At 46.5% G+C, this 27,117-nt stretch overlaps 1 protein-coding gene across 4 annotated transcripts in view; it reads left to right on the top strand.

Annotated features, from left to right (window-relative positions):
• Positions 1 to 27,117, top strand: part of TFDP1 (transcription factor Dp-1) — a 45,932-nt gene that overhangs the window by 12,619 nt on the left and 6,196 nt on the right. For 2 of the 4 annotated variants that reach the window (XM_081129858.1, XM_081129857.1), the window contains exons 3-9: positions 8,699 to 8,765; positions 17,275 to 17,381; positions 21,172 to 21,293; positions 22,629 to 22,794; positions 23,206 to 23,349; positions 24,058 to 24,126; positions 26,738 to 26,889. In XM_081129858.1, coding sequence (XP_080985984.1) covers positions 8,699 to 8,765; positions 17,275 to 17,381; positions 21,172 to 21,293; positions 22,629 to 22,794; positions 23,206 to 23,349; positions 24,058 to 24,126; positions 26,738 to 26,889 — 827 coding nt within the window. The remainder of the gene's footprint in view (positions 1 to 8,698; positions 8,766 to 17,274; positions 17,382 to 21,171; positions 21,294 to 22,628; positions 22,795 to 23,205; positions 23,350 to 24,057; positions 24,127 to 26,737; positions 26,890 to 27,117) is intronic. The other 2 variants (XM_081129860.1, XM_081129859.1) reach the window with 1 other exon arrangement.

Genomic DNA, 27,117 nt, shown 5'->3' with positions numbered 1-27,117 from the left:
AGCCACAGGACTGTGGGCGTTCTCCTGGAAACTCTTTCTGCTTCAGGAGAAAGGTGGTGATTTTGAGTGGACCGACACTGCCTGGTTCTGAGTCCCAGCTCTGCCACTTCCTGGCAGTGTGACCTCAGGCAGAATCTTCTTCAGGGCTTGGCAACTCACCTATAAAATGCGGTAACAAGCGTACTTTTCTCTCAGGGAAGCAAAGATTAAAGGACCAAATGCATCATGTGCTCAGCCTGGCCCTGACAACACCTGGATGGATTCTGAAGAATAAAACATAAGGCTTTGAAGAAATTTCGAGTTCATCATAGGCCTGAGCCTCTGAAACATGCTACTGCTGCTTTTTTCAATATTCCTTTATTGATTTCAGAGAGAGGAAGGGAGAGGAAGAGAGAGAGAGAAACATCAAAGACGAAAGAGTCTTCATTGATTGGCTGCCTCTTGCACACCCCCTGCTGGGGATCGAGCCCACAAACCGGGCATGTGGCCTTACCAGGAATTGAACCTGATCTCTTGAATCCTAGGCTGATGCTCAACCACTGAGCTGTGCCAGCCAGGCTGAAACACGCTTCTTGGCCATCAGTAGTTGGTCCAATCAGAGCTCTGAGGGGAGACCTCACTCCTAGTGTGATTGAAGGGATCAGCTCCTTGTTAAGGTCTGAAATCAGGAGTGAAGTAGGCAGGCCACCAGAGATAGGGTTCAGGGAGCCACAGGCCACCAGAGATGAGTTGTGGGGGACCCACAGGCCACGAAGAGGATCCTGCTTCACCACTGAGGACTCATTCCTTGCCTCTATTACAGTCTTTCTGTAGACAGGCCTCTGCCCATCCCTCCTCCAGCTTGCTGTGGCTAGAATTTAGCGAAGTCCTATGGGTGGTAGGCAGCAGGGACTCACCCTGGGGCAGGGCCTGCTGGAATAGGGTTGAGTGGATGGTACCTCTGTCACCTGGGGCTTCCCCTTCAGGGGCAGTGGCTAGGGCACAGCCCTCAGGAGGGTGGGCATGGGGCAGTTATACACAGCATGGGCTTTGTTTAAAGAGAAGCACTCAGTGCAGCTGGCTCACTGGTTCAGCCTTTGTCATAAAGAACAAGAAATAATGTTCCATTGGGGAGCTATTTCCTGATAAATTGGATCCTGGCCTGCTGTTATGTGTCCCCATCGGGTCCCGGTGAACAGTCTCCACCTTGCAGCAGGTGAGAGAATGCAGTATGTGCTATACATAGCTAACCCAGTGCAGATCTGCCACAAAAATGCCAGAAAGTGGGACCTAAGCAAATAGTTAAAATGGTTTTGGAACCACGTTATGTTTTCTTCCAGGCAGCTTTGCATTTGTGCCTGTTCTAGAATAAATTTAATATTTTTCTGGCAGAAAAGTAAGAGTTAAGATGACTGAAGGACACAGATTATGGATTAGAAGAGCAGATGCTGCGGCTCAGTCTGCTTCTTTCTAGGAAGGATTGTTACTGGGGAGCAAGAGAGATTGAATCTAGCGAGAAACAGCCTCGCATCTCGGCTTGAGCAGGAGGCAGTTCCTTCGCTGTGCGCTTTGGAGTGGGGTGGAGGATGATAGTTTAAATGATTCAGCATTCGACTGACCTTTAGGTCCAGCTTGGATGGCAGGAGTTGGATGGAAGTGCTAATTTATACTTCACTCTGAAGAGGTGGGCTCTGATGATGGAGGCAGGAGGCTGAGGGAGGCACTGCTGCAGAGGAACTGAAGAATCTTAGCATTTCAGAGGCAGAAGAGACTGGAGAGCTCCAAATCCAACTAAAGAAAAAAAACCACCGAATTTACTCTAGGCTGTCCATTTGAGTCCCAGTTTTGCTTATCGTGGAGAAGATGAAGAACAACTGTAATGTGTGTTAATTGCTAATGTCATGGCCCCCTGGCAGAGAACTTGAATTTCAGAAATCCTGTCAGTCTTAGCCCCCTGCTCCTGGCATCACTGGCAAATCCCTTCCTCCTCCCCTCCCTGCCACACCTGTTTCTTTTTCCTCTGAGCCTGCTGGAGTTGGTCAGTGTAACCCCTACCTCGCCCTCTTCCCTTCGCTGATGGACTTCAGATTTTTCTCCTGAGGATGTGGATTTCCTGTGGGGGGAGGACTGGCATTTGCCTGGTCATTTCTTCTCCACACTGTTGCTTTTCTTCTCTCCAGCTGATTCTACCCTGCCTGTGCCTCAGGGCCAGTTCTCTGGTCGTGGGCCTCTGCTTCATTATCTTTTACTGTCCTCTTGGTTTCTTTTTGGCTCTCTGGCACCTTCTGTTCAGCTCTGTCCACTGTGGGCCTCTGCTCCGTCGGCTCTTGCTGCTGTCTTGGTTTCTTTCCCACGGATGCCCCGTGGGGTCCTGAGCGCTTCTGACCCGTGGCTTTCTGCTTCCATCCTTACCTCTTCCTCTTCCTTAGATCTTATCCTTGCAACTCTGTATCTTTTGTTAAAAAATGACAATACTCATATGCTTTATTTAATTACAAAAATACACTAAGTTCTCACTTAGTGTTGTTGATAGGTTCTGCAACTTTAAGTGAAATGATGTATAATGAAACCATTGTTACCATAGGCCAGTTGATAGACTCACAAGGGTTAAGCTTTTATTACATCTCACAAATGTTATAACAACCACATTGAATGAAATGTCATTATTCAAGGACCCGTTATGTAGGGTCTTTTTAACCAGGGACCTTTAGATCTTCAGTCTAACGCTCTCCCAACTGAGCTATTTTGGTGGCTTTTAGGGTCTTTTTAAAATCATAGTCCAGGGTGACTCTATTATTATATTTTGGTGATTATTTTGGGGGCTAACTCCCTGGATGTGTGTGTGTTTAGATGTACACATGCATTATACAACTTTATATAAATGAACTCACTTATTCTGTACCCAGCTATTTTACTCCACAGTTTGTCCTAGGCTTTTTCATGTTGGTAAATATTAACATAATTTTTAAAACACTTATGGAACATTCCAAACATGCACAGGAGCAGAGAGAACGTGGTGGTGACCCCTGCATCCCTGTCACCATTCTGCCACCATCTCAGTTCATGGCCATCCTGTCCATCCGTGCTTCTTCCCCAGCTGGGTGATTGTAAAGCCGGTGACAAACTTGATGCCATTTCATAAAATATTCTAGTATGTATCCCTCAAAGGTAAGAACTCTTTATACATACCCAAGACAACAAACAATAATGCATTAGTATTGCCATATAGCTAGTGTTTGGGTTTCCTCATTTATCTCAAAATCTGTAAGTTTCATTTGCATCAAGATCTAACATAATATTTTGTTTGGATGTGCCCTCATTTGATCCTACTGATGGGCGTTCAGGTTGTTGCCAGTTGCTTGCCTTTATGGTAAGTGGAGCTGTGGCAAGTATGCATGTGGGGTTGGCTCTTGAGATGGCATCTTCTGCGTGGTGGTGCTGGGTCAGAGGCATTGATTTTCGGTTCCCGGCACCTCCCTTCCTTGTCTTAGGAGTGCTCTGATGTTGTCACACAGATTTAAATATGGATATTTGTGTTCTTTTATTTTGTATTTTCAGCAGGAGCCTTGATCTGAAGCTCCTGTTTAGCTGTTGCCAGATACAGCATTCCTACCATTATTTTTCCACTTCATTTTATCCACTTGGAGTCTGTTTTTTATTTGATGAACCTTAGCTCTAACTCAAGTTCTTTTGCATAGTGCTCCATATCATTGTTTTGTAATGTTAGTATGGTATGGTGCTCTTTCTGTGGCAGAGACAAACCCACGGCAGGTGGTTACACCAGAAACAGGCCAGCGCATGAACAGGTTCAGGAGAGATAGCTGAGTGGTATCCAGCATCTTTACCACTCTCCCATGTCAGTTCTGTAACAGTTACCCAAAATGTAGCCGACTGGAGCTACAACGTTGTTATCCCATAGTTTCTGTGGGTCAGGAGTCTGGCTACAGCTGTGCTGGCCCCCCAGCCCAACACCCAAAGGTGTTGTACCCTGAGGTCCTGTGGGGAGGTACCTGGTTGTCGGTAGGATTCCACCCCTTGAAGGTTGTTGACTGGAGGTCACCCTCTGTTCCTGGGCACATGGGCCTCCTCCATGGGGCAGTTCACATTATCTGAGTGAGTGAGTGAGTGAGTGAGTGAGCCAGGGGAAGGAGGAGGGGAGAGATGACAGAGGGAGAGATGACAGGGAGAGAGAGAGTGAAGCCACCAATACAGAAGTTTCAGTCTCTTGAGACCAAACCTGGCCTTTGCAGATTCAGCCACCAGCTGACCCTCATGCCTAAAATGCTGACTGTGAGCCCCTTCAGGAGGCCAACCTCTCCTCTGGGCTGCTGGACCCCTTCGGTCTGGGCTTCGGGGTCCTTGCTGCAGTGGTTTTCTTTCCATGCAAACATCCTGCTCTTACAGGTCTTATGGTCTAGTGGAGAGAGGCAATAGAAAATTCATTCGTAACCGAATAGTAAATTAGGAAGTGTGCAGAGAGGACTAGAGTCAGGAGGAGGCAGGAAGCATGGGGACTGCATCTGGAGGAGGGCAGTGAGAACTGAGGGTGCCAGGAGGGGACATTTGGTTCCCCTGGGTGATATCCAGCCCTGCTAATCTCTCACCAGCAGCTGACTATCCCTATGCTTCTCACTGGGACCCTTCCCGTGTCTCAGACCACCTTTACCTCCTTTCCCTGAGCCGTGCCCTGCTGCCTGGTATTGAGGCTTTATCTTTCTGGCAGCCTTCTAAAGGGGTGTGGGCAGGCAGGCAGCCCCTGGTCTCAGGGTCTCCGTTGCTGAGGTGTTTGCACTTTATCCTGTGGCGATGAGAGGCAATCATGGTCAAGTATGTTTTAGAAAGAGGAAGGACGGGTTGGGAAGAAGGAGATGACTGAGGGGATTCAGAGTGTGGGGGAGACGAAGTGAGGGCCTGGCCCGGGGTTAGGTCAGTTTTCTATCTGGGCCACCTGTGATGTGGTGTGGTCACAGCACCCTTCTCGGGGCTGTTACCAGTTAAATCGGTTTGAATTTCTAAAGCCTGGAACATGGTGAGCAAGAAGGTTTGTTCTAAATTAAGATAATCGTATTCAATTTTTCAGTTTTCATATTTAATTGGTTCAATTTTTTCTAGAAGTACTATGTGTTTTGGGAATGTGTTTTACTATTATTGCAACTATTAATATTAACTAAAATAAGAATAATCAACTTTCATTTTTATTAAATAGCTTAATAGGCTAAGTATAGTTTTTCTAAGGAAAATTAAGGTTAGTTATGGCAAATGAGTGTCTTTGCTTTTGGTTTATATGTTAATATATTTAGCAGTTTAATGTTTCTCTACAGGAAGCTAGGTTTGCATCTTTGTTAATCCTTACCCAAGGATATTTTTTCCAACGATTTTTAGAGAGAGTGGAAGCAAGGGAGGGAGGGAGAGAGAGAAACATCGATGTGAGAGAGACAGATTGATTGGTTGCCTCCCGCACGAACCCTGACTGGGGCTGGGACTTGAACCTGCAACCCAGGTACACACCCCTGTATGGGAATCGAATTGAACCTGTGACCCTTCTGTGCATGGGCCGACATTCTAACCACTGAGCACACTGGCCAGGGCTGCATCTTAAGTATAAAGATTTTGTAGGAAAGTAAGTCGAGTACACTTATCTTAAAATTAATTGCAATTTCAGTAATGCCTTTTAAAAAATAAAAAACCTGTGTTTTGATGCTTGTATCAAGTACCTGCAGGTCATAGCCTCTGGGCTACAGGACGTAAGGAAGAAATCCAGTGGTGTAACCATAATATATTTTTAAATTCAGTATATGTGTTTGGGTGATTGAAGTTTTATACTAACCATAAACCTGTCGGAGTGACTTTATGTTGGAAAATCCCAAGTAGGGCTGTAATGGGATTCATTTTTGTATATCCTCATGCTGATAATTGTGTTCCTGATGGTGTGGGGTGTTGCATTGTCTTGGACTGTCCTACTGTCTGAAGAACTAGTGGAGGTGAAACAGGTCAGAGGCCTCGTTCGCCACCACGTGCGTAGCACCCTGGAATCCTGGGGTTTTGAGAGGAGACACAGCATGTCAGAGTGTGGTCCAGGTGTGCTGGCTCCATACCGAGGAGAGGTGACTCAGAACTCAAGGCGAGTTTGCCGCAGGACCTAGGCTCAGGTGGCGGTAGCCTGGTTTGTGCCCCTCGTAAATCTTGTTTACATCAGTGGGCAGGTTGTTGGAGGCATTACTGTTCATAGTGACCACTTGCAGCCCTTCCTTCTTTGAGCACTGCCAGTTGAGCTGGACCCTTCCTTTGAGCACTGCCAGTCCAGCTTCCAGGAGACCTCAGAACTTCCTTAGTCCTGGGCAGACCAGGGTGATTGGTAACCCATGTGCAGACTTTTAAAGCTTTGCATGTTATATTGTAATTCTTATAGAGGCTGCAAGGGAGGTGTGGTTGGTGCTGCTGTCCCCATTCTGCAGGTAAATTAAGTAAAATAAGCAGTGATGGAGGTTGGGACTTGAAACTCATCCAGTTGGGGGAGTCAGTGGGAGGGTATACTGGGAATGAAGCAGAGCAGATGTGGGGAGTGGTGATAGGCCAGGTGTCAGGACTCAGTAGGGTGCCTTATAGTTGACCACACATGAATCAAATCAGTAGCGAGGGTTTTTTTGTTTGTTTTTCAGGAAAGATGACCGTAATTTCCCATTATACTTAGTTGATTCTTACCACACTTTCCTATTGTCAACCAGTGAGGTCTTTATTAGATTTTTCAGTTGTCCTTTGGGGCTTATGCTTCACAAAGGGGCCAGTGTTTTAGAAAAGCACCATTATTGTGATTCTGGGTGGGTTATGGGTGACGGCACTGAACCTGAGTGAGTTTGTGGGGCTTTGAGATAGACCAGCGTTTCTCCTGAATTCCACATGTCATAAGAGGTTCTAGTGTAGAGTTCTTAAAGGGCTAGGGTGGGGCTGTGCCCAGTGACGCTAGCGCCAGGAAGTCTCTCCTGCACCAGTCACTGTTCTTGAGGGGAGTGGTCCCAGGGGGAGCTGCGCACCTTCTGATGGGGTGGAGACAAAAATGTCTGAGGATGCTGTCCCGACACATAGCCTGGAACAGGTGAAGTGTGTGTCTGGTCTGGGTTGGTCTTTAAGCCCACAAATAATTTCTGTCACCTTCATAGAGAGCAGAATTAGAAGGAATGTATTCGTGACCAGGGTAAGGTACGGGGAGAGGCTTGGATTCAGGTGTTATTTGGGAAAATCTGTTGTGCTGTATGGGCATTTAAGAGTAGGATGAATCAGTAGTATTGGAACTGGTTTAGATTAGTTGTATGTTGAAGCTAGTTGACCTGTCCTGCTCTGATATTTTTCACTAGAAGACCTTTAACTGCTCAGTTGTCAAAAATGATTCTGCTTTGCTGTGGCAACCTGCCACCTGGCTGACCAGATGCCACTGTAGTTCATATATTCCTGAGGTCCCTTCTTCTGGAAAGGACTTGTAAAGTGTTGTTTATCTAAGATCAGGAAACTTGGATAAATTATTTTGGACATGACCACTTGTCTTCGACAGTTTGCAGTCAGTCATATTACATCAAGAAATTTGAACCAGTGCTTTCCCTCTGGGGACCATGACTGCACCATCCCCTTGCCCTTGCCCTTGCCCTTGCCCTTGCCCTTGCCCTTGCCCTTCACCTTCCCCTTCACCTTCCCCTTGCCCTTCCCCTTCCCCCATAGGCACGGACCTCCTAAACTCATGAGACTTGCAACCAAGGGAGCAATGGGCAGCGGCCGCTCGTCCCAGCCTAATGAACCTGTCCCCAAGGCCCTCTCTTCTCTGACTTCCCAGAGAGCTAAGGCAGCCCAGCCTAGACTCTTCTGTTGCTTCTTCTGTGCTAAGCCCCGCCTTGTTTCACTGTCCCCAGCTTTAATAAATGTTCCCTCATAGTCAAAAAGGAAAAAAAATTTAACCAAAGCTGCATGTGGCTGTTAAGATTTGCTTCAAAAATACATTCAGTGACTACTTGGTTAATGAAAAGAAGCACTTTTTGTTTTGTTTTGCGACTCTGACCAACCTGAAGGTCCTTGCTCTGTTCTCAGGCCGAATCACTGGTTTGCTTTCCAGACAGTCAAATGAATTTTCACATCTGTGTGCAGTATGCCTTTGCCAACCTCAGACATTACCATTTGAAATACATGTGCCACATCCCCTCCTCAATTTCAAATGCGTAAAAGAAACTGCAAAACTGTTGTTCTCTGGAGCGTTTGAGATCTTGCTCGCTGGAGTTTGTCATCAGTTTGGCCCAGATAAACTCATAAAAATTTTAAAAAATTTCATCTGCCAATTTAATAAGTAAAAATGGTATTTCATTACTATCTCAAGGGCTAAGCTTTAAAGGCTAAAATCTTCAAATTATCTTTTTATACTGTTCAAATGAATAACTCATGGGCTAAGGCAGCCCCACGTGGCTCCCTGCACCGAGGACCTGAGTGTTTCCCTCCATGGCTTGTTTGTATAACAGTGACAGTTTTATCTTTTTTTTCGTTTTTGTTGAATTTATTGGGGTGACACTGGTTAACAAAATTATACAGGTTTCAGGTGCACAATTCCACAACATCATCTGTATGCTGTATTGTGTGATGTGTTATTTTATACCACTTTCTGACAAGGATGGTGTGTTAACAACTGTAGCTTTGTCACTCTATTAGCTGTTGTATTTATTATGACTGTTGTTGTTTTCTGCAGGCCGGTCTAATTGAAGCCAACGGGGAACTAAAGGTCTTCATAGACCAGAACCTTAGTCCTGGAAAAGGTAAGGGCAGCTACTTTGGAAATGCGAGTTTGTTGATAAATGTGTTTGGTGTATTTATGAATTTTTCTGTTATGAAGCTCCTCGTCAGCTGTGGAAACCCCTCTTTAGGAGCCTTTCTGCCTGAGAGTCCCCCAGATGGACTGAGAGGAGTGGCATCCAGAACTCACTCAGACACACAACCTGCACATACACATCAGTGGCTGGGTTTATTTTGGTTATAAGTCACGTGCTATTTTCAAAAATTTCAGAAATGTAGAAAAGTGTAAAGAAGAAAACACAGGTTACTTGTATTCCATCCACCTCATGACCTGGGGCTGGAGGAGTGTGCTCTTCGGACGTTTGCTCTGTGGCCAACCACACTGAAGCAGATGGAAACAAACTCCAATGTAAAGGCTCACGGTATGGGGCATACCTCAGTGTGCAGGCATCTGTAAGCTATGTGTGTATCTTCAGTAGTTCTGTGGGGAACAGCATTTCTCTGCATCACTGAATTTGGGGAGGATTGGTTAAAGCCACTCCTTCCCAAGGGTCCCACAGTTTGCAGCTTCCCTCCTAAAAGGGACATGTGATGAACATCTGGGAGCATGTATTTGAGCATGCTGTTACTTCCTCAGGTAAGGGCGTAGATGTGGAATTACTGGATGACAAAGATATGCACCTTTGAAGTGCTGATGTGTGATGCTCAGCTGATTGTAAAGCTGCGTTGGTGTGGAGCTTTGATATCAAGTTCGAGCAAGCCCATCTTGGTTCAGCTCGTTATAATATTGCTTAGCGCAGGAGAGCCTGGTTTGTTTTAGATTTTGCTTGCAGGGATGGATGACGTCCACGTGTGTGATCCCAGCTGTCACATCTACTCTGTGTCAACCAGGCTGGGGGCCAAGAGGCCTTGTGCAGTGTTAGGGCTTAGGTTTTGTTTAAGGATTACTTATTTTTGGTTTTTCTAATGATTGTCATACATAAAATTAGGTTTTTACTCTAACAGTGAGTCCCCTATAAGTCATCTCTTGATATCTACCACAATCTTGGGGGAATTTGAAACTGGTGTGGGGGCCCTCACTTCATCTTCCTGCTGTGCCCCAACCCCTTAATGTCTGTCCATCCATTACAGGTGAGCTCTGGGACAGGAACCCAGCCATCATCTCCTTCCACATCCATTCCCCTCCCCCATGTATGTCCCTGTGTACCTAAGCAAGTCTGGTGTGTCGTGGGCTGGTGGGCTCACACCCAGTCCCCTCTGTTGCATTGGGACTTACCTTCAGATGCCCATGGAGGCCCTCTTCGCTCTGCAGAGCCTCCTGCACAGGCCACATGCTGCCTGTGCCCTTGGCCTGCACCTTGTCCAGGGCTCTGTTGCTCTCCCCTTGCTCCAGGCCTCAGGCCCACGCCTGCTCTCCTGGTTTCACTGGTTCTGGAATGTCATGGGCGTGGCCCTGCTCTTTTCCCTCTGTCCAAGGATGGAGAGCCCACTGAGGCATTCAGTGTTTACATACTTTTTTATCTTGATATGTTGTGAATGCTGATTTTTGGCACTCACAGATCGCTTGAGTGAAAAACTCAGTGTAAGTAATTGGACATTTATAATTTTCAGAAATTTGAGGCATGACATTTTCTATTAAAGTGATGAAGCAGAAATAATAATGGAAAAAACCCATACACTTTGCTCCCTTGGAAATGATGGAAGTCTTTCATTCTGGTGTTTATTTTGAATTTCTCTCCGAGTAAGCTTATTTATGACCACACACTGGCTGTCTCCTTTTCCTTTCCTACTGAGTTTAATTGTGATCCAAGGAATTGAATTGAAAGGATCGGAAAATAATAGTTTCTTGACTCTACTAAAATATTTTGGCATTAGCTCCCTGCACTTTTTAAAATACTTTGTGTCCCTCTTGGGCATGGTCTGGCTTCTCTGCAGCCCTGTCGTCTTACCCTGTGTGTTCTTCAGCTCATTTTTTCAGCCTTACTCATCCCACTTGCCTTTGCCCTGCTGCTCCCGAAGCTCTGACGTGGGAGTCCCTCGACCGGATGCCCAGGCCTCACTTGTCCTCCTGACCAGGCTCGTTCTGGTTGCCTTGTGGGTGGTGGACTCCAGAGCTGCCCCACCGTGGCTCCTCGGGCTTCTCCTTCTGCTTCAGCAGTTCTGCTGGGACCAGTGCAGCCTCCAGCTGGTCTGGGCTCCTTTCCTTCTCCCGAGGCCCCTGTCCTTTCCACCTCACAGCAGTGTTTTAGTCCTGAGAAGGCACATGATGACGTCTCCACGACCCTCCTTTCTAGCTCCCCTGGTGCCCACATAGGCGAGTGCCCCCACATTTCTCCTTCCAGAGAATTAGTTTTTAATAAGTGGAGCCATTTGTCCGTTTGTGCTGTTCTGGCCGGTGGGGACTTGGACTTGGAGAGGGCAGGACCCAGCCATCTGGCCACTGCCCTTGTTCATTGGCAGACACGTCTTCAGCAGCAGTGCCCTTTTTTTTCTGGCTCAGGAGTTTTAAGGATAGATTTATAAAGTAGTGTCGTACTAACTCTAGCTGTTCACTTGGGGTTATTTATTAATATTAATTAGATTGAGGAGCCCCACGAGTAGCACACTGGAATGTCTTTTGATTCAGTGGTTACTATGGGCACTTCCTGAGGGGCAGTTGGCAGAGGCTTGTGGTCACAGCGAGTGAGGCCCAGACCTTCCCGCACAGCTTGTTCAAGAGTCTAGGGGAACGGTCAGCAGCATGTTCTGGAGAGTTGGTCTCTCTGGAGCGACTGAAGGAGCAGGAGCTGGTTCTCACTGTGAAGGTTCTGGCAGTAAGGATGGGATGGTCCTGAGGAGGAGACCGTAGCCCCGGCCAGGGTAGAGGCTGGGGCATCCAGGGGCAGGGACTGGCCTCGCTTTCTGCCCTGCACCCTGTCCCTGTGGGGCTAGTTCACTACTGCTCTCAGGCCCACCCACCAGGAATTCAGGAGCAGCCCAGCACCTGAGTATTGCCACTTCCTGGGCACCTTGCTGCCCTGGGCTGAGAACCTGCGACATCCTGAGATGAGGCCAGACCCAGCATCCTGTTCCTTCTCGTCAGCTCCTGCTGGACTTTGACTTACTTCCTTGCACCTAGGTCCTGCTGCATTCCTCCTGCAGGCCCTACCACTCTTGCCGCATTGGGGTTCTTGTCCTAACACCCCTCCCAGTCTCGGTCTCCCTGCACCACCCTGCTCCTGGCCATTTTTATCAGCTCTTATCTTGCTGCTGTGTTTCTAGACCCCTGTGCCAGCCACAGTTCTCCTGAGAGGCAGAGCTGATGGAAAGCATGTCATGTATGTGAAAGAAGTTTGTTTCAAGGAATCAGCCTATGTGATGTAGGGCTGGCAGGTCTGAAATTTTCAGGGCAGCTGGAAACAGGCAGGAGCTGGGGCTGCAATCTCAAGGCAGAATTGCTTCTCAGGGAACCTCAGGTTTTGCTCTCAAGACCCTCAGCTAGTTAGATGGTTTATCCAGGTATTCTCCTTTAAAGTCTATAACTGCTGATGCTCACCACATCCACAAAGAGCTTCCAGAGCAGCCCCTAGGCTAGTGTTCGATTGGAATAACGGGTTGTAAGTGCCTCGGCAAACTGTCACACCCTTTGAGACTCCAAAAGCTATATTTCCCCCAGAAAAATGCATTGACCTCACAGCCTTTGCATCCATAGGCCCTGAAGACAAGAGCCCCCAATGCAGAGTTTTATTTTATTTATTTATTTATTTATTTATTCATTCATTCATTCATTCATTCATTCATTCATTCATTCATTTTTTATAAGTGAAAGCAAAATTTAATTGAGGGAGAGGAGAGACAAAAGCTCCTGACATGAGAGGGGTCCTGAATAGGTAGCCACCAATGCAGAGTTTTAGACAGTAAAATCTGTGTGCAGGTTTAGTTGTGACAGCCATCTGGGTTGCCTACAATTGTTTGCTCACAGCTGTAACACTGTGAGCTTCCACACACATTTGTTTTCGTGCTTTAGACAGATGCTTAGGAGTGGAAACTAGGTCACAGGGCAAGTGTACATGGCTGCATCATTTTGCATCCAGTGGCTCCACATTCTCACCGTTTGGTGTCGTCACTTTTCAACTTCACGTGTCCTAATTGGTCTTTCCTCTTACTCCCTTCTTTCCTATGGCCTCACGCTGCTGGAAAGAGTCTGTCCAGGGTGCTGTGCCTATCACTGAAGTCCCTGCCTATCCCCTGCACCATGACCGGGATGAGTTCCAGGCCCGGCTGATATTTTCACCTTTGTTTCTCATGGCTCTTGCGTGGGTCTTTTCTTCCAGCCACACGGCAATGGGACACAGGCAGCCTTCCCTCACCACCTAGGTGCCTGCACAACCCTTCCTGACAACCTGCTCCCTGCCCGTCCCTGCCCAGACCTGACCTTGGACCACAGCTTACATGTGCCCTTTTTCTGACTCTATGTCTATGTCTGCACTTCATCATGCTTCCTGCCTTTTAAAATTGAAGTTTTTATTTATTATCCAGATAATATATGCTCACTGAAAAAACCCCCAGCTATACCTGAGAGTACAGTTAAACGTGTAAACATATGTTTAAGTGCACACTTACTATTTGGGGTACACTTTTCTACACCCAGTGTCCACGCACCTAATGCTTTGCGACGTGGGGTGACCCTCTCCATCTGTGTGTAACTTCCGTGTGTTGTAGCTGGGCTGTTTTTGTCTGTTTCTAATGCCACCTTTTGTTACCTGGCACCTTTTTGGTGGGGAGCTCTGATACCTGCTGATTGATTTCTTTTTCCTGAAGAGCTCAAAGGCCCCTTATGTTAGGTATGTGCAGGTCACTCCCTCCAGCTCCTGAGAGGCAGGGCCCATTTCCACGTGCTCTTGCTTTAACCCAGAACATTGCTTCCTGCGTCGCGGTCTTTGTCTAACTGGTAGAGAGGATTCTCCTGTGATGCATGTCATCTTTCCTTGCTTCAGTATGGTCTTTCAGCTCTACAGTTCTGAGGTAGAAAGATGAGAATTTAGCAGAGATGTGCGGCTGAAAGCTGAGTGTTACTTTGTAATTCTTGAGATATGGTAACTGGATCCTCTTAAATGCACAGATACATGTACACACACACACACGCACACGCACAGTGGGTGCTTTCAAAATGGTCTTCCTGCAGTGGTTAGGAGGGGGAGCCCAGTTGCAGGAGGAAGTGGCAGAACTTTTGGTTAGCCCCTTAGACGGCTGCCCTCCTGGAGGATGTGGAGCAGAGGCATCAGCTTGTTTTCTCCTCCTGTTCTGTTTTAACCCAAAGGACATTTAAAGTATGGTAGTGACATCCTGCCCTGTAATCCTTGCCCCTGGACATGATGTGATGACTGTTCTTCAATTAAATGCTGGCCAAGGAGCAGAGGGCTGCTACACAGAGAGGGTGGTATGGATGTCACCTGGGATGCGGGTACTGAACTGACCCAGCTGATACTGCCAGAGGGCAGCCCTTCGGCCCTGGCATACCTCAGCTTGGATCCACGGAGGAGCCTCCTGCAGAGCCCATTTCTCCCAAGTTTACCTGGCTGGCTGATGAGCAGCATGTCTGCATGGGTTGGGTGTGGCTGTTGTGATGGTCCAGGAAGGAAGTTCCTTCTCGGTGCTTGGGAATGAGAAGAAAGCTGTTCTGGCTGATCCAGCACCCACATATGCCTCTTCTGGGCAGCACCTGCTCTCACTCGGGCCAGAACCCTGCAGGTGCAGCATGCGAGGTAGCCACGTTCTAGTGACCCTTTTGGCATGTTAACAAACAAAATATTTGTAGCATGTGCGTAAAATAGTAACTCTTCAAACATTAGGTTTGAAAACTTTAAAATGTTTGGTTAAAATTATTTTCAAGAAAACACTAAACCATATGCTTTCATAATTTAAGATTCTTAAAAACCTATACAGTATATAGTAACAGAATATGGTTACTAATTATAAAAACGTTCTTATATAATATGTTAGAATTCCTTTTAGTGGTTATAGCAATTCAGACTATGTATATTCTTAACTCATTTCCTTGCCAAGAAAAGAATTCTCCATTTCATAACATTATATTTGAAAATATTTTGTTATAGAGTTTCTTTTAAAAAGGCTGTGTAGTAGTTTTACAGCTGAAACAATATTATTTCTAGTGAGTAGATTCCCAGGCTGTGTTATAATTTAACCCATCTTGTAACTGAAATGTTAGTCCCCTCCTTCCCTCTAATAAATAGATTGGATGTGGTAGTATTTATCAGAAAATGTGTTGAACATACTAATTTTTATGACTAGATTAAACATAAAATGAAATACCATTTCATTCTTGAGGTTGACATAGAGTGACAGGTCTTGCTGAGTCAACAGTTGGCAAAAGCCTGGGAGAGGAACACCATCTGCTGGGGTGTGTGTGCGTGTGGTGAGTGTGTGTGTTTTTGTGTACGTATTTGTGGTGTGTTTGGGTGTGTGTGTGCGTGCACACAGAACAACCACGTGGAGGTACTGTGGTGAATCTGTAACACATAAGGTTGTCTGGAACTCAGGTTTCCTCGGCACATCTGCATAAGAGAAAATGCCTGGGAGAAACCCATACTCAGCAGTGGGAGGCCCCAAACATAACCGCAGCATTTTAGTAGTGACATACTGAGAGCATTTTCATATAACATCTAGGTATTAATATTGTGATAGCATTACAGCATTGAAGGAAATCAAGTAGATTTCTCTATGGATGTCTCAAAAACAGTGTAAACAGAGTTGCAAAATTTGTTCAATGTGTATTATTTTCTAAATTTTAAAGGCCCACAAAGACAATACTTACATTGTTCTTGGATTCATGTGTGGAAAGTATGAAAATGGACTGAATGCATCCATCAAGCAATGGTAGTTGCAGGTGGGGCCCAGTTGGGGAGCAGGTGGGCCTTCTGGGGCTATAAGGTTAGCTCTACTGCTCAGGTCTCTTTAGCACATACAATAAAATGATAATAATAGTTAATTCTAGGTGTACTGGAGTAAGACTGTTTACAAAAACAGTTCTTTATATTTGAAGAGTTTCTCAATAAAAACACAAGGGAGAAAACCTAGTGGCTATGACAGATGGTGTTGGCAAGCAGACGGAAGAAAGGGGCCCCTGGCCCCAGTCCATTTCTGCCTCAAAGCTCTGCCGTTGCCCCGAAACCCCCAGAGTACTCCTCGTTTCCCCAGCTGGGCATATAGTGAGAGGCCCAGACTGGGGCTCTGAGCATGTTATTTTATGGAAAGACAATAACCATGGTTCTGGGGTGTTTTGTGTTGTGCCAAGTAGTGGGCGGCAGGTGTGTGGCTGGACCAAGTCTTGCCATAGAAGATGACTGCCTCGTCCTGTCTATTGATGTGCTGACTTTCACAAATTTGACTTACAAAATAAGCTTTGAAATACTATGTCAAAAGAACTGCCTGAGCCACTGATGTTCACAGTGACTCTGTAAGCTTCTGAGCTCGAACACGGTCTGTTTTTTTTCTTCAAGTTCATTGAAGATTAGAGAATCATATACAAATTAGAAGAAAACAAAACTAATGTTACCTTTTTAAATACAAGAATAAATTCTTTCGTGTACTCACAACTGTAAACCTACTTTTGCCTCACCTTGTAGATCTCTAATTTTAGAGGAAAATAAGAAACTCAAAGCAGATAAACTTATTTACAGAAAATAATTTAAATATCTGTTTCTGTTGGTTTGATACTCATATTTAGCCAGTTGAATTGAAGGATGAATATCTGTCTTAGTTTAAGTTATTAAAAGGAAATTAATGTGTTCCTGTGTAGCAGCAAAATTCATTGGTTATTGAATTTTGAAGAAGTCTGTTCTTTAAAATGCATGGATTGTAAAGGGTTCAAAAATGAAACTTTAGGCTAGACTACATTGAAGATGATGCTGTACTGGTTATTTGGAGGCCATCATAATGCTGACTGGGTGGAAATGAAGGAAAATGGCATCCTGGTATCAGCCCTGCGTGAGGCCCTGGCTGCTGAACTACCACTTCCAAACTCGAGAGGACAGATATGGCTCCCAGTTCGCCCATAGCCGTCTGCTTTGGGGAAACTGGAAGGGTTTAGAGGCATGGCCAGAACAGGGGTTTCTTCTTTCCTCATGTGGTAATGGCCCAGATATCAAGGCAGTTCTCACCTGAGGGTATTCTATTTTATAATTGTTATAGAATTAGAGCCTTTTAAGAGCTGTTAATCTCTAGAGCCTGTAGTCCCACAAGAACGTTCTGTAGATGGGCAGACAGGGGTTTGGGGCAGGTTGGTGATAACTCCTGGGGGAACCTGAGCCCCTGACCCCAGAGAGGGGCTAATTGTATGGGAGAACAAGCCGTCGTGTCCATGCAGCCCCCCTTAAATTGAGAATTAAGCTAGTAGAGGTGTGCATTATTGACCCACAGATCTAAAATGGTAACAGTGGGGATAGACTTTCTAATTAGAAGCAACATTGTCCTGAAACTCACCATTAGCTTTAATTCAGCAAAGAACTAACCTCTTGTTTCCTTGCATTGCAGGTGTTGTGTCCTTAGTAGCCGTTCACCCCTCCACAGTAAACACGCTTGGAAAGCAGCTCTTGCCAAAAACGTTTGGACAGTCCAATGTCAACATTGCACAGCAAGTGGTAAGGGGACCCGAGTAGGGTGAGCTTGTGGGTTCGGGATAGTGACCCTTAGATTCCAGCTTGGAGTTTGGAGTGTGAGGTTTGCTTTTGCAGTTTCCTTTTGAGTGCTCGCAGTGCTGGGACGGTCACCTTCCTCAGAGATTGCAGGAGCATTGTGGTTAGAGCGCAGGTGGTCTCCCAGTGCTTCTTTGTTCTGCCCCTGGCCAGACCTTTCCTTCTATGCGGGTGGACAGTGGGACTCAGCCCAGGCCAGGCAGCTTCCCCTGTCGCTTTGTGTTTCCTGCCGGTCCTGGATCTGCCCTGACAGGTCTCTTAGGTGTGATATGTAGAGCTCAGCTAGAGCGTCATGGAGTTGTGTGGGGGCTGGCCGCACCTTGGCTTTGACATTCCTTAGGGTGGACATTCCTGTTGGGGAAATGAAGCTGGTGCCTGTGCGCAGGTCACGTGGGGTTAGGACTCTGCAGGCTGTCAGGGTACTGTGTGACAGATGCATTCTTGCCTTTGTCAGTTCTACAGGAGGGGGCCAGAGGTGGATCTGTGGCTCCTGGGACTGTGTGAGCCCCCTGCCCCCTGTTGCCCCACCAACTGAATTGTTCCCACGTCTTCTTGTGACCCTGGTTAGGCTGAAGCCGTTCCTACTCCTGGGCCATGCGCCCCCATGAGAAGAGAAGGGCGTTAGCACCCACCCGAGCTTGTTCACATCCCAGGCCCCCATTTCCAGGTGATCACCCTTGGCAGGTATATAATTGCTCCTCATCACTTAGCCCTTCAGTAAAATTTGGCCACATTTTCTTAGCAGAATGTGATTTTTTCCCCCCCAAAGCAGTAGTATGTAGATCACGTTTGGCACATCTTAGTTTTTTAGTAAATGTCTTTTTGGTGTAAGCTAAATATTCCATTTTATGTTTTAATTTATAATTCACATTTTATAGGTACTGCGTATTACAGCAGAATATAGCTTGGGAATACCTCATTAATTATAGGAACAGACTTATTTTTATTTTTATTAAGTGTACATAGTTGGGAGGAAAATTTTGGGGAGATTTTCTGTTGGTTCACCTTAAACTTTGTCAGTCTGAAAGTTAAATCACTGATTTGAATCATGCTGCTTTGGGTGGGCTAGTAATGGTAATTCATCCTTTGCAAAATCCCACTACTGTGAATTAAAGCCTATGCATTGCAAATATCTCATAAAACTATATGCCAAAGGATTAATCATAAGAGGACTGGCTGATTCTGACATGAGAGGTGAGACTTCATGTGAGTGGAAATGTAACCTGGAGTATGTTAGGTCTTTCCAAGTAACCTAACTGGTGGTCTGGGTGTTCAGCTCACAGCCAGATGGAGGGTTCCCCACAGGGCAAAATTTCCATGTAAAATAGTGAAAATAAAAAAGCAAAGAGAAAACCTGCAGGTGTTGGTAGCCTCCATTCCTCCATGAGGGCAGGGGTGATGGTCAGTGGGTGCAAGGAGCCCTCCTCGCTCACCTATCCTATCACCAGGGAAGGCTGTTCTCACAGGTATTGAGCAATTGCTGTGTGCCTGGCCGTCTGGCTTTCTGTTCTCACTGCAGAACAGTTGACCTAAGGAAGAGATGCAGTTTAGAGTGAGGACAATAGAGAGGGCGCTTGTCTCAGGGCCCAGACTGAGTGTCCGGTGAGGCACCGACCCGACCCTGAAGTTAGTTAGGTAGCCCTCCTCTGCGCAGAGCTGCAGCATGTGAGGCCAGTAAGTCTCACTTGTGCTCGTCCACATCGCTTGTGCTGGCATCCTAAATCTGTTGTCCTGAGAGTGTAACCAGCCGGGTTCAGGAAAATGTGCTGGGTAAGTGCTGTGAGTGACAGGCCTCTCTGTTTCCCAAACTGTGGACCACGACCTTAGCAGGTGTGCGTTCTCCACCGTGACCCAGTGGCCCATAAATGGTAAATGCACGCACCTATTTAACAGAAACAAAACTTTTACAAGGCATTCCTCCCCTCTGGGAGATTTGTTCTCTTCTCTATCCTGTTCTTCAGAAAATTCACTGATTTGACTTCCTGGCTTTCGAATGAGGGGGATCTACAGTTTGACAACACTGTGATAAAGCTTGTATCATTGGAAATGTGAATTAAAAGAATGAAATTCAGTTGATCTGTTTTTCTTTCCATGGTTTGTGGATCATTAACATTGACAGGTGGCCTGGGCTTAGCTTAGGGATAATTTACAAAATGCCAGGCCAGCTGTCCCGGGGCCACGGCAGGTAGCGCACTTATCCTGCTAAGAAGGGTACTAGAGGGAGCGTCCAGCTTAAAATAGCCAGGCTGCGGCCACAGCAAGTCCCTAAGCCACAGTTTGCCCTCTGCCCTTGAGTGAGGCTGCCCTAGCATTTGGGTGCCTGATGTTAACATGGTCAGTGACATCAGGTCATTGAGGCACTTTGCTGTGTAGTAACTGAGAAGTAGTTTCTGAATGATTTTCTGGGCAAATTTATCAGTTTAGATAATCATACAACAAGATTTTTGAAAAATTGAAATTTTATTTTACTTGTTATTGAACTATAGTTGCATAAAACATTATATTAGTTTCAGGTGTACAACATAATTCCGTATTTGTATACATTGTGAAGTGATCACCACAATAAGTCTAGTTAACGTCGGTCACCACACATAACTACAAACTTTTTTTCTTGTGATGAGAACTTTTAAGATCTACTCTGTTAGCAACTTTAAAATATGCAGTACCGTATTGTTAACTGTAGTCACTGTGCTGTGCCTTACCCATGATTTATTTATTTTATAGCTGGAAGTCTGTACCTTGTGACCCCCTTCATCCATTTTGCCTACCTCCCACCCTCCACCTCTGAGCTTTTTTTCGGTTTATTTACTTTTTTAGATTCCGCATATAAGTGAGAGCATACAGTATTTGCCAGAAAAGTTGGAATTTTTACTTGGCTGTACAAGGCAATGTTTGTGTCTCTCCCATTTTAATATTTGAATATTAATGGGTGGGACCAACGTTCTAAGTGCTTGTTTCCCTTCCTTTGGTGAAGAGATGGGTATTGGATGCTCAGACAGCTGATAAGAGGGGTGTTGGCCCTGCTACCCCAAGAGTTGTGCTTGTTTCAGGCTGTGCTGTGGGCATTGAGACCCCTTGCCTTTGCTCCCAGTACTAGTCGCCTCCCTTATCCCTGTCTTGTGCTGTTTGGGATGCCTGGGTTCCCCCCCACGAAACCACCATTGGGATGGGCTTCCCGCACGTGGACAAGCTGATGGGGGCACCAGAGTCTCGCCCTGTGTTCCTTTTCTCCTGAGAGCTGTCTTCCGTTTGTTTTTTGGCCTCATTTCAGTGCCACTGAAGGACAGATTTCTATCCTTGTCTCTACCATTGAAAGGGAGTAAAAGAGGGCGAGAGGGAAATAGTGTGCTGAGCCCCCACAGAACTCTGTGCCTGGGACATGGGATTTACGTGCCCCACCACTAAACATTACCTCGTCGAGGCTCACGTGCCCCCAGCGGTGCACGCTGTTCCATGGGCTTGTTTGTGCTGTCTGATGTTTCCTGCTGCTTCTGTTTAACTGGAGAAGATGCCTGAGGTTGACGAAGGGAAATAAAGACACGTTCAGAACAGGTGTGGCCATGTCGTCCATAGTTCAGAGGGTCAGCTGTTGGGTTACTCACATTGTCATTGCTCTTTCTGATATCTGTGGTCAATACAATTCAACAGTGGCTATAGATAATGAGAAATGATAAAATGGCAGCGTCATATGTGGGAGATTTCTGATTGTGTTCTGAATTGTCTTTTTTGACTGTAGGTAATTGGTACGCCTCAGAGACCTGCAGCGCCAAACACTATCGTGGTAGGAAGTCCACACACCCCTAACACTCACTTTGTCTCACAGAACCAGCCTTCAGACCCCTCACCTTGGTCTGCCGGGTGAGCACATTGCCTAGAATTGTAACCCCCTAGCTCTCTGTGGCCATAGGGGCTGATGGTCATGCCAGAGGATTGAAAATGTCCAATGTGTGCCCAGAAGAGATGTGTAGTCAAGGCATGCTTTTCCTCGTAAAGGAGGTCAGGCTGCAGGAGAGCCGCCCCCTGTAGTTTTGGAGTGATGGCTACACTGTAAAGGGCGGGAGAGCTGCCCCCTGTAGTTTTGGGGTGATGGTTATACTGTAAAGGGCGGGAGAGCTGCCCCCCTGTAGTTTCGGAGTGATGGCTACACTGTAAAGGGAGGGAGAGCTGCCCCCTGTAGTTTTGGGGTGATGGCTACACTGTAAAGGGCGGGAGAGCTGCCCCCCCTGTAGTTTTGGAGTGATGGCTACACTGTAAAGGGCGGGATGATGGGTATGCTACACTATAAGGTGTGGTTAGCTTCTTGCGGAAGAAGAGGGAGCTGGCTTTTCAGCACAGTGGTAACCTTGACACTTTCCGTTGTCTGCACTGGAAAGTAGCTTTTAGGGAATCATGTGTAAATGTGACAGATCTCATAGCAGCTTCACCTGCTGCAGCTACACGTAACTTTGCCATTTCATGGTGGGGTCCCATTGAATGGCCCCACCACACTGTTACTTTCTTTCTTACACTAAAGCAAAGTGATTTGAAAACAATTTTACTTGAAGGTCAGCTGTGCGACTTTCTTTAAAAACTAACAAAAGCAAAGCTATAGAATCATGTCCATATTGGTTCTCAAGCAAAAATCATCAGTCCCCAAAATTCATCCAGTTAGAAACTCAGTGACCCTTTCCTTGATGCAGTGACTTAAAAAGTTCAGGCATTTGGGTTCAGTCCTGATCAGAAGCATACTCAGTCTTTAGCATTTGGCGCCCGCTGCCACCTGGCCGTCTCAGTATCCCCTTGTCTATTAGCCTGCTCAAATTTGCCCTAAAAAGTCCTAAATTTGCAGTAAAACTTTCATAATTCCTGATGTTGATTGATACCATTTTAAGAAGCAGTGTTTAGTGAATTGATGCCCAAAGATATATACTGGGTCCTGTCCTTTTGAGTGTCTGCCCCATTTTTCCTGAGAGTTGACACAGATGTGAGGTCTGACCTTTAAAGAGAGAAAGGAAACACTGGACACCCATTGATGGTGCTGCGCATACTCTTCGGAGACGTTGCCAGGGTCCCCTGTGGCCTGTTTGCATGAGCTCCAGCACCCGCGGGACTTGGGGCCCTTGTGTAGTTAGTCCTTTTAGGTAAACGTGTGTCTTAATTCAAGGCTGCCTCTGAGAATGCTAAGGGCATTACTTTTCCTTTGTATTTTTGAAGGAAACGCAACAGGAAAGGAGAGAAGAACGGTAAAGGCCTGAGGCACTTCTCTATGAAGGTCTGTGAGAAGGTGCAGAGGAAGGGAACCACGTCCTATAACGAGGTGGCTGACGAGCTGGTCGCAGAGTTCAGTGCTGCCGATAATCACATCTTACCAAACGAATCCGTAAGTATGTGTGGTGTGGGCATGGGAGAGGCCAGGAGTAGCAGAACCACTAGCCCTGCACAGCCCACTCTGTCTTTATTGAAACAACTTCAGATATACAGAGGGCTTCTGAGAACAGTACAGAGGCATTTTTCCTGACCCATTTGTGTGTATGATGCCTCATCATCCCTAAATGTTTTTGTGTGTGGGCCCTGGCTCTGCCTGTCGGGTGATCTCCCTCTGTAGAAATACCCTCTGGCCCGGCCAGTTCAATGGGGCTGTGTTAGGAGTGGTGCCGGCAGCTGCAGTGGGTTCACGCCACACGAGACAGGTTGACGGTGCACTTCCTTGAGTACTTCAGGCTCTAGCGTTTAATGTTGATCTGTGAGCCTTCCTGGATCGTTTGGAAAACTCCTGCTTCACCTTCCCTAGGCTTATGACCAGAAGAACATAAGACGGCGAGTCTATGATGCCTTAAATGTGCTGATGGCCATGAACATCATCTCCAAGGAGAAGAAGGAAATCAAGTGGATCGGTTTGCCCACCAATTCAGCTCAGGAATGTCAGAATTTAGAGGTACCCTACTAACCTCTTATGTTCCATGTGTCCAGGTAGAGTAATTTTCCCTAGAGCAGGCATTTTGTTTGCAACATTGGTGCCTGCAAAAGGTCTTGTGCTGTCTCTGCCTGGTCTGGACCAGGTGGACAGCTTTGTCCCTGTATCCCAAAATCTCTGACGTTGGTGGAATGTCCAGTCTGCGTGGGCTCTGCAGACTCTCACTGTGGGTGGGGAGGTGGTCGAACCAGTCAAGGGCATTGAATTCTAGTCATTTCTGAATCCTGACTTGTGGGAATTTTAATAATTTTTAAAAAATTTATTGAATTTAGAGAGAGAAACATGGATTTGTTGTTCTACCCATTTATGCATTCATTGGTTGATTCTTGTATGTGCCCTGACAGGGAGTCAAACCCACAACCTTGGCATATCAGGACTACACTCTAACCAATTCAGCTACCTGGCCAGGGCCCAAAGTTTTAAATTATATTATAGCCATATGCAGTAAGTGAGAGAAGACAGGAGAATATGTAGATATGGGATTGAAGACAAACTTGCCCGTGTCTTGTTGCACGTGTCATGTTCCAGATTGCTCTGTTTTTCACCGTTAGATTCAGGACGAACATCTGCAAGAACCTGCTTGGGCGACATTACGTTGATAGGGGTTTTACTGTTTGCTATATTAAACCAATTGTGATGACTTCTTGTATTGGTGGTTTATTTTTGAAGGTAGAGAGACAAAGAAGACTTGAAAGAATAAAACAGAAACAGTCTCAACTTCAAGAGCTTATTCTACAGGTAATGAAATACTTATCTTTGGAAGTGAGGTAATTTTAATGTCTTCTACTAATTTAGTGTTTTCTTAACAGCAGTATCTTGCAGTTCATTCTTTTCCTACATGGTAAATAAAGTTTCTACTTTGAGATTATGAATGTGAATTTTGTAAGTATTCACTGGGCTCATCCCATGCGTGTGTTGTTGACGTGAACGCTCAAGAACAAGGGCCTTGTGGGCAGAGAGAGGGTGTGTGAGCATGAGTGTGTGTTGACATGAACACTCAAGAACATGGGCCTGTGGTCAGAGTGTGTGAGTGTGAGTGTGTGCAAGTGTGTAGCCTTGTGAGAGTATGTGTGCATGTGAGAGCACATGTATGAGCATGCATGTATGAGGGTGACCATGTGAGCGTGTGTGTCGCTTGTCACAAAGTGTCCAAATGGCAGGAAGGATGGCCCCTCTGGAAGGGAGCATATAAAAAATCTCTGGGGTATATATGAAGTGTGCTCTGAGGACCAGACCCCTGACTAGGGGTGTGAGATGCAGAATGAGCCTGAGGTGGGTCTTGGCAATTACTGGTTAGAGGTCATTACACATGGTTGAGAACAGGTGTCAGTGCACCCATTTCCTGTCCTCTCAGACACATGTGGACAGTGAGCTGTGTTGCCATCCCCTGGGCCTGCAGAGCTATCCCTGAGCATCAGCCTCACCCCTGTAGGGTCCTGAGGATGCATGTTCTGCGTTAGAAACAAATATTAAAACACATGTGTAAAACAATGGAATACTATGCAGCTGTAAAAAAAAAAAAAGGATTTGCTACTCTTTGAGACAGCATGGAGGGACCTGGAAAGTATTATGCTAAGAGAAATAAGCCAGTCAGAGAAAGACAAGTATCACATGATCTCACTTATATGTGGAATCTAATGAACAAAATAAACTGATGAACAAAATAGATCCAGAGACATGGAAGCATGCAACAGACTGATGTATTTCGGGGGGGGGGGGAGATTAACCAAAGAACTTATTTGCATATATGCATAGCCCATGGACAAACTGGTGCGGAGAAGGCCTGTGGAAGGGGGTGGGAGTGGGGTAGAGGGGATCAATGGGGGAAAAAATGGGGATATCTGTAATACTTTCAACAATAAAGATAAATTAAGGAAAAAGTAAATAAATACATGTGTAAGGATCTTGATGGAGGGGAACTGCTGGTCCCTGGACTGAGGCAGCACAGTGCTGGGGTTGCCACCTGGGGCAGGGGGCCAGCTGCCAGCAGAAGTGGTGGTTGGTTAATAAAAGGAAAGATGGCTTAGCAGCAATTTATTGAGATGTTTGTGGACCCCAAGGGCAGCAATGCCATGGACCCTGTGGACAGGTTGGAGCTGTTGGGGAGCCCTGGGAATGTGTGTCCAAAACCCAGAGGGTCAGGGGTGTTAGAAGCTGTGGCAGCAAGTAAGACCCTTGGGAGGAAGTGTGGGGGGTCTGAGAACAGGCCTGGGGACATGGGTCTGAGAACAGAACCTAGCTACTGAGGTTAGGACATCTCAGAACATGGGAAAAGGGCAGAAGGGGTCACTGTGGCCTTGGCACATCAGCCCCAGCATGCTGCAGAGCCCAGGGTCCACTGCAAAGGGTATGGGTCTCACCCAGGTTAGGTGCGCTCAGCATGGGGGCACCTTACCCTACCCTTGGTTACTCCATTGCCCTTTAAAGAGGTGTTTAGGACCCTCCGTGGGGGACCAGCTGAGGGGGTGCTTTGGCAACGGGAGAAGTGGTCACAGAGCCTCGGGGCGGAGGGGACTTGGGCAATGGAAGAGTAAATAAATGGTTATGACTCTTGCTGGGATGGGAGGTTGCCCCAGGCAGTGGCCCCTCCCAGCTTCCAAGTTCTTCCACTTGTTTGCCCCTTCTAGAATGAATTATTTTCTTTTTCTGCATCCATAGCACATTAGAACTACTTTAGAAAAAATCCAAGTCGCTGCCTGTCTCCCACTAAGCCTTGAGCTCCTGGGTCCCAGTGCCAGGCAGCTTCGCAGAAGGCTGGCTGGGGAGGGAGGGAATCTTCCTGGCTTTACATTAATGGCAGGAAAATTATCTTGAAGGTAAATGTCATTTCAGGGCCTGAGGCCCTGGCTTTTTCTGGCTTTAGGCCTGAGGACCCATGTCCCCAGAGGAGACACCCTTTACCAGCAGGTCCATCGAGCGTTCTGCTTTCCCGGGAGGCTCCAGGTCCACAACTGAACATCTGCCTTCTAAGGCTGTGACCCATGGATGGGCCAGGCGTGGGCACTCGCAGACCCCTCCCCAGAGAGGGGTAGGAGGACCGTAACCTCCAGAATCGATGTGTTTCTCTCCATCCTTCTCTGCGAGGGTGTTTCTGTCTAAATGGTGTGAGTGCCTGCGTCTCTGCAGTCTCAGTTCTCTGGGGATGTGGTTTTTCAGGATGCATTTTCTTTGTTGGGTGGCTCACTGGGCCTTCAGCCCCTCAGCTGTTTTCTCTGATCTCTAAAGGGGGGCCCAGACCCTCTTGCTGTCTTGTGGGATCCGGGGAGGGTTGTTGAGGATACCTGGGGAGAAGGTGTTAGGTTTGGTGGAGACTGGTATGAGTGGTGTGTTGATTGCTCATCTTTTTTAGCAAATTGCCTTCAAGAATCTGGTGCAGAGAAACCGCCAGGCAGAACAGCAGGCTAACCGGCCACCCCCGCCCAACTCTGTCATCCACCTGCCTTTCATCATCGTGAACACCAGCAAGAAGACCGTCATTGACTGCAGCATTTCTAACGACAAGTAGGTAGTAGATTGTCCGTTGGCCCCATGGTCCCAGCTCAGGTTAGAAGTGAAGAACGCCACAGTCAGTATTGTTAATAGCTGGTTAATTTATTTATGTAAGTATCTATAATTGTTATATATAATCATTTTGCATAATTAATTTAGAAATTTGCTTCTCCTTTCCCTGATTATGCACCTTTCTTTTAAAAGGAAAATAAATCGCAGCTGTTAGGATTGTTGTTAGGA

This window comes from Miniopterus schreibersii (genome assembly GCF_964146895.1).
Source record: "Miniopterus schreibersii genome assembly, chromosome: 2".
In the NCBI taxonomy this organism is placed as follows: domain Eukaryota; kingdom Metazoa; phylum Chordata; class Mammalia; order Chiroptera; family Miniopteridae; genus Miniopterus; species Miniopterus schreibersii.
The sequence above is the reverse complement of the archived record's forward strand: the minus strand, read 5'-3'. Positions and strand labels throughout refer to the sequence as shown.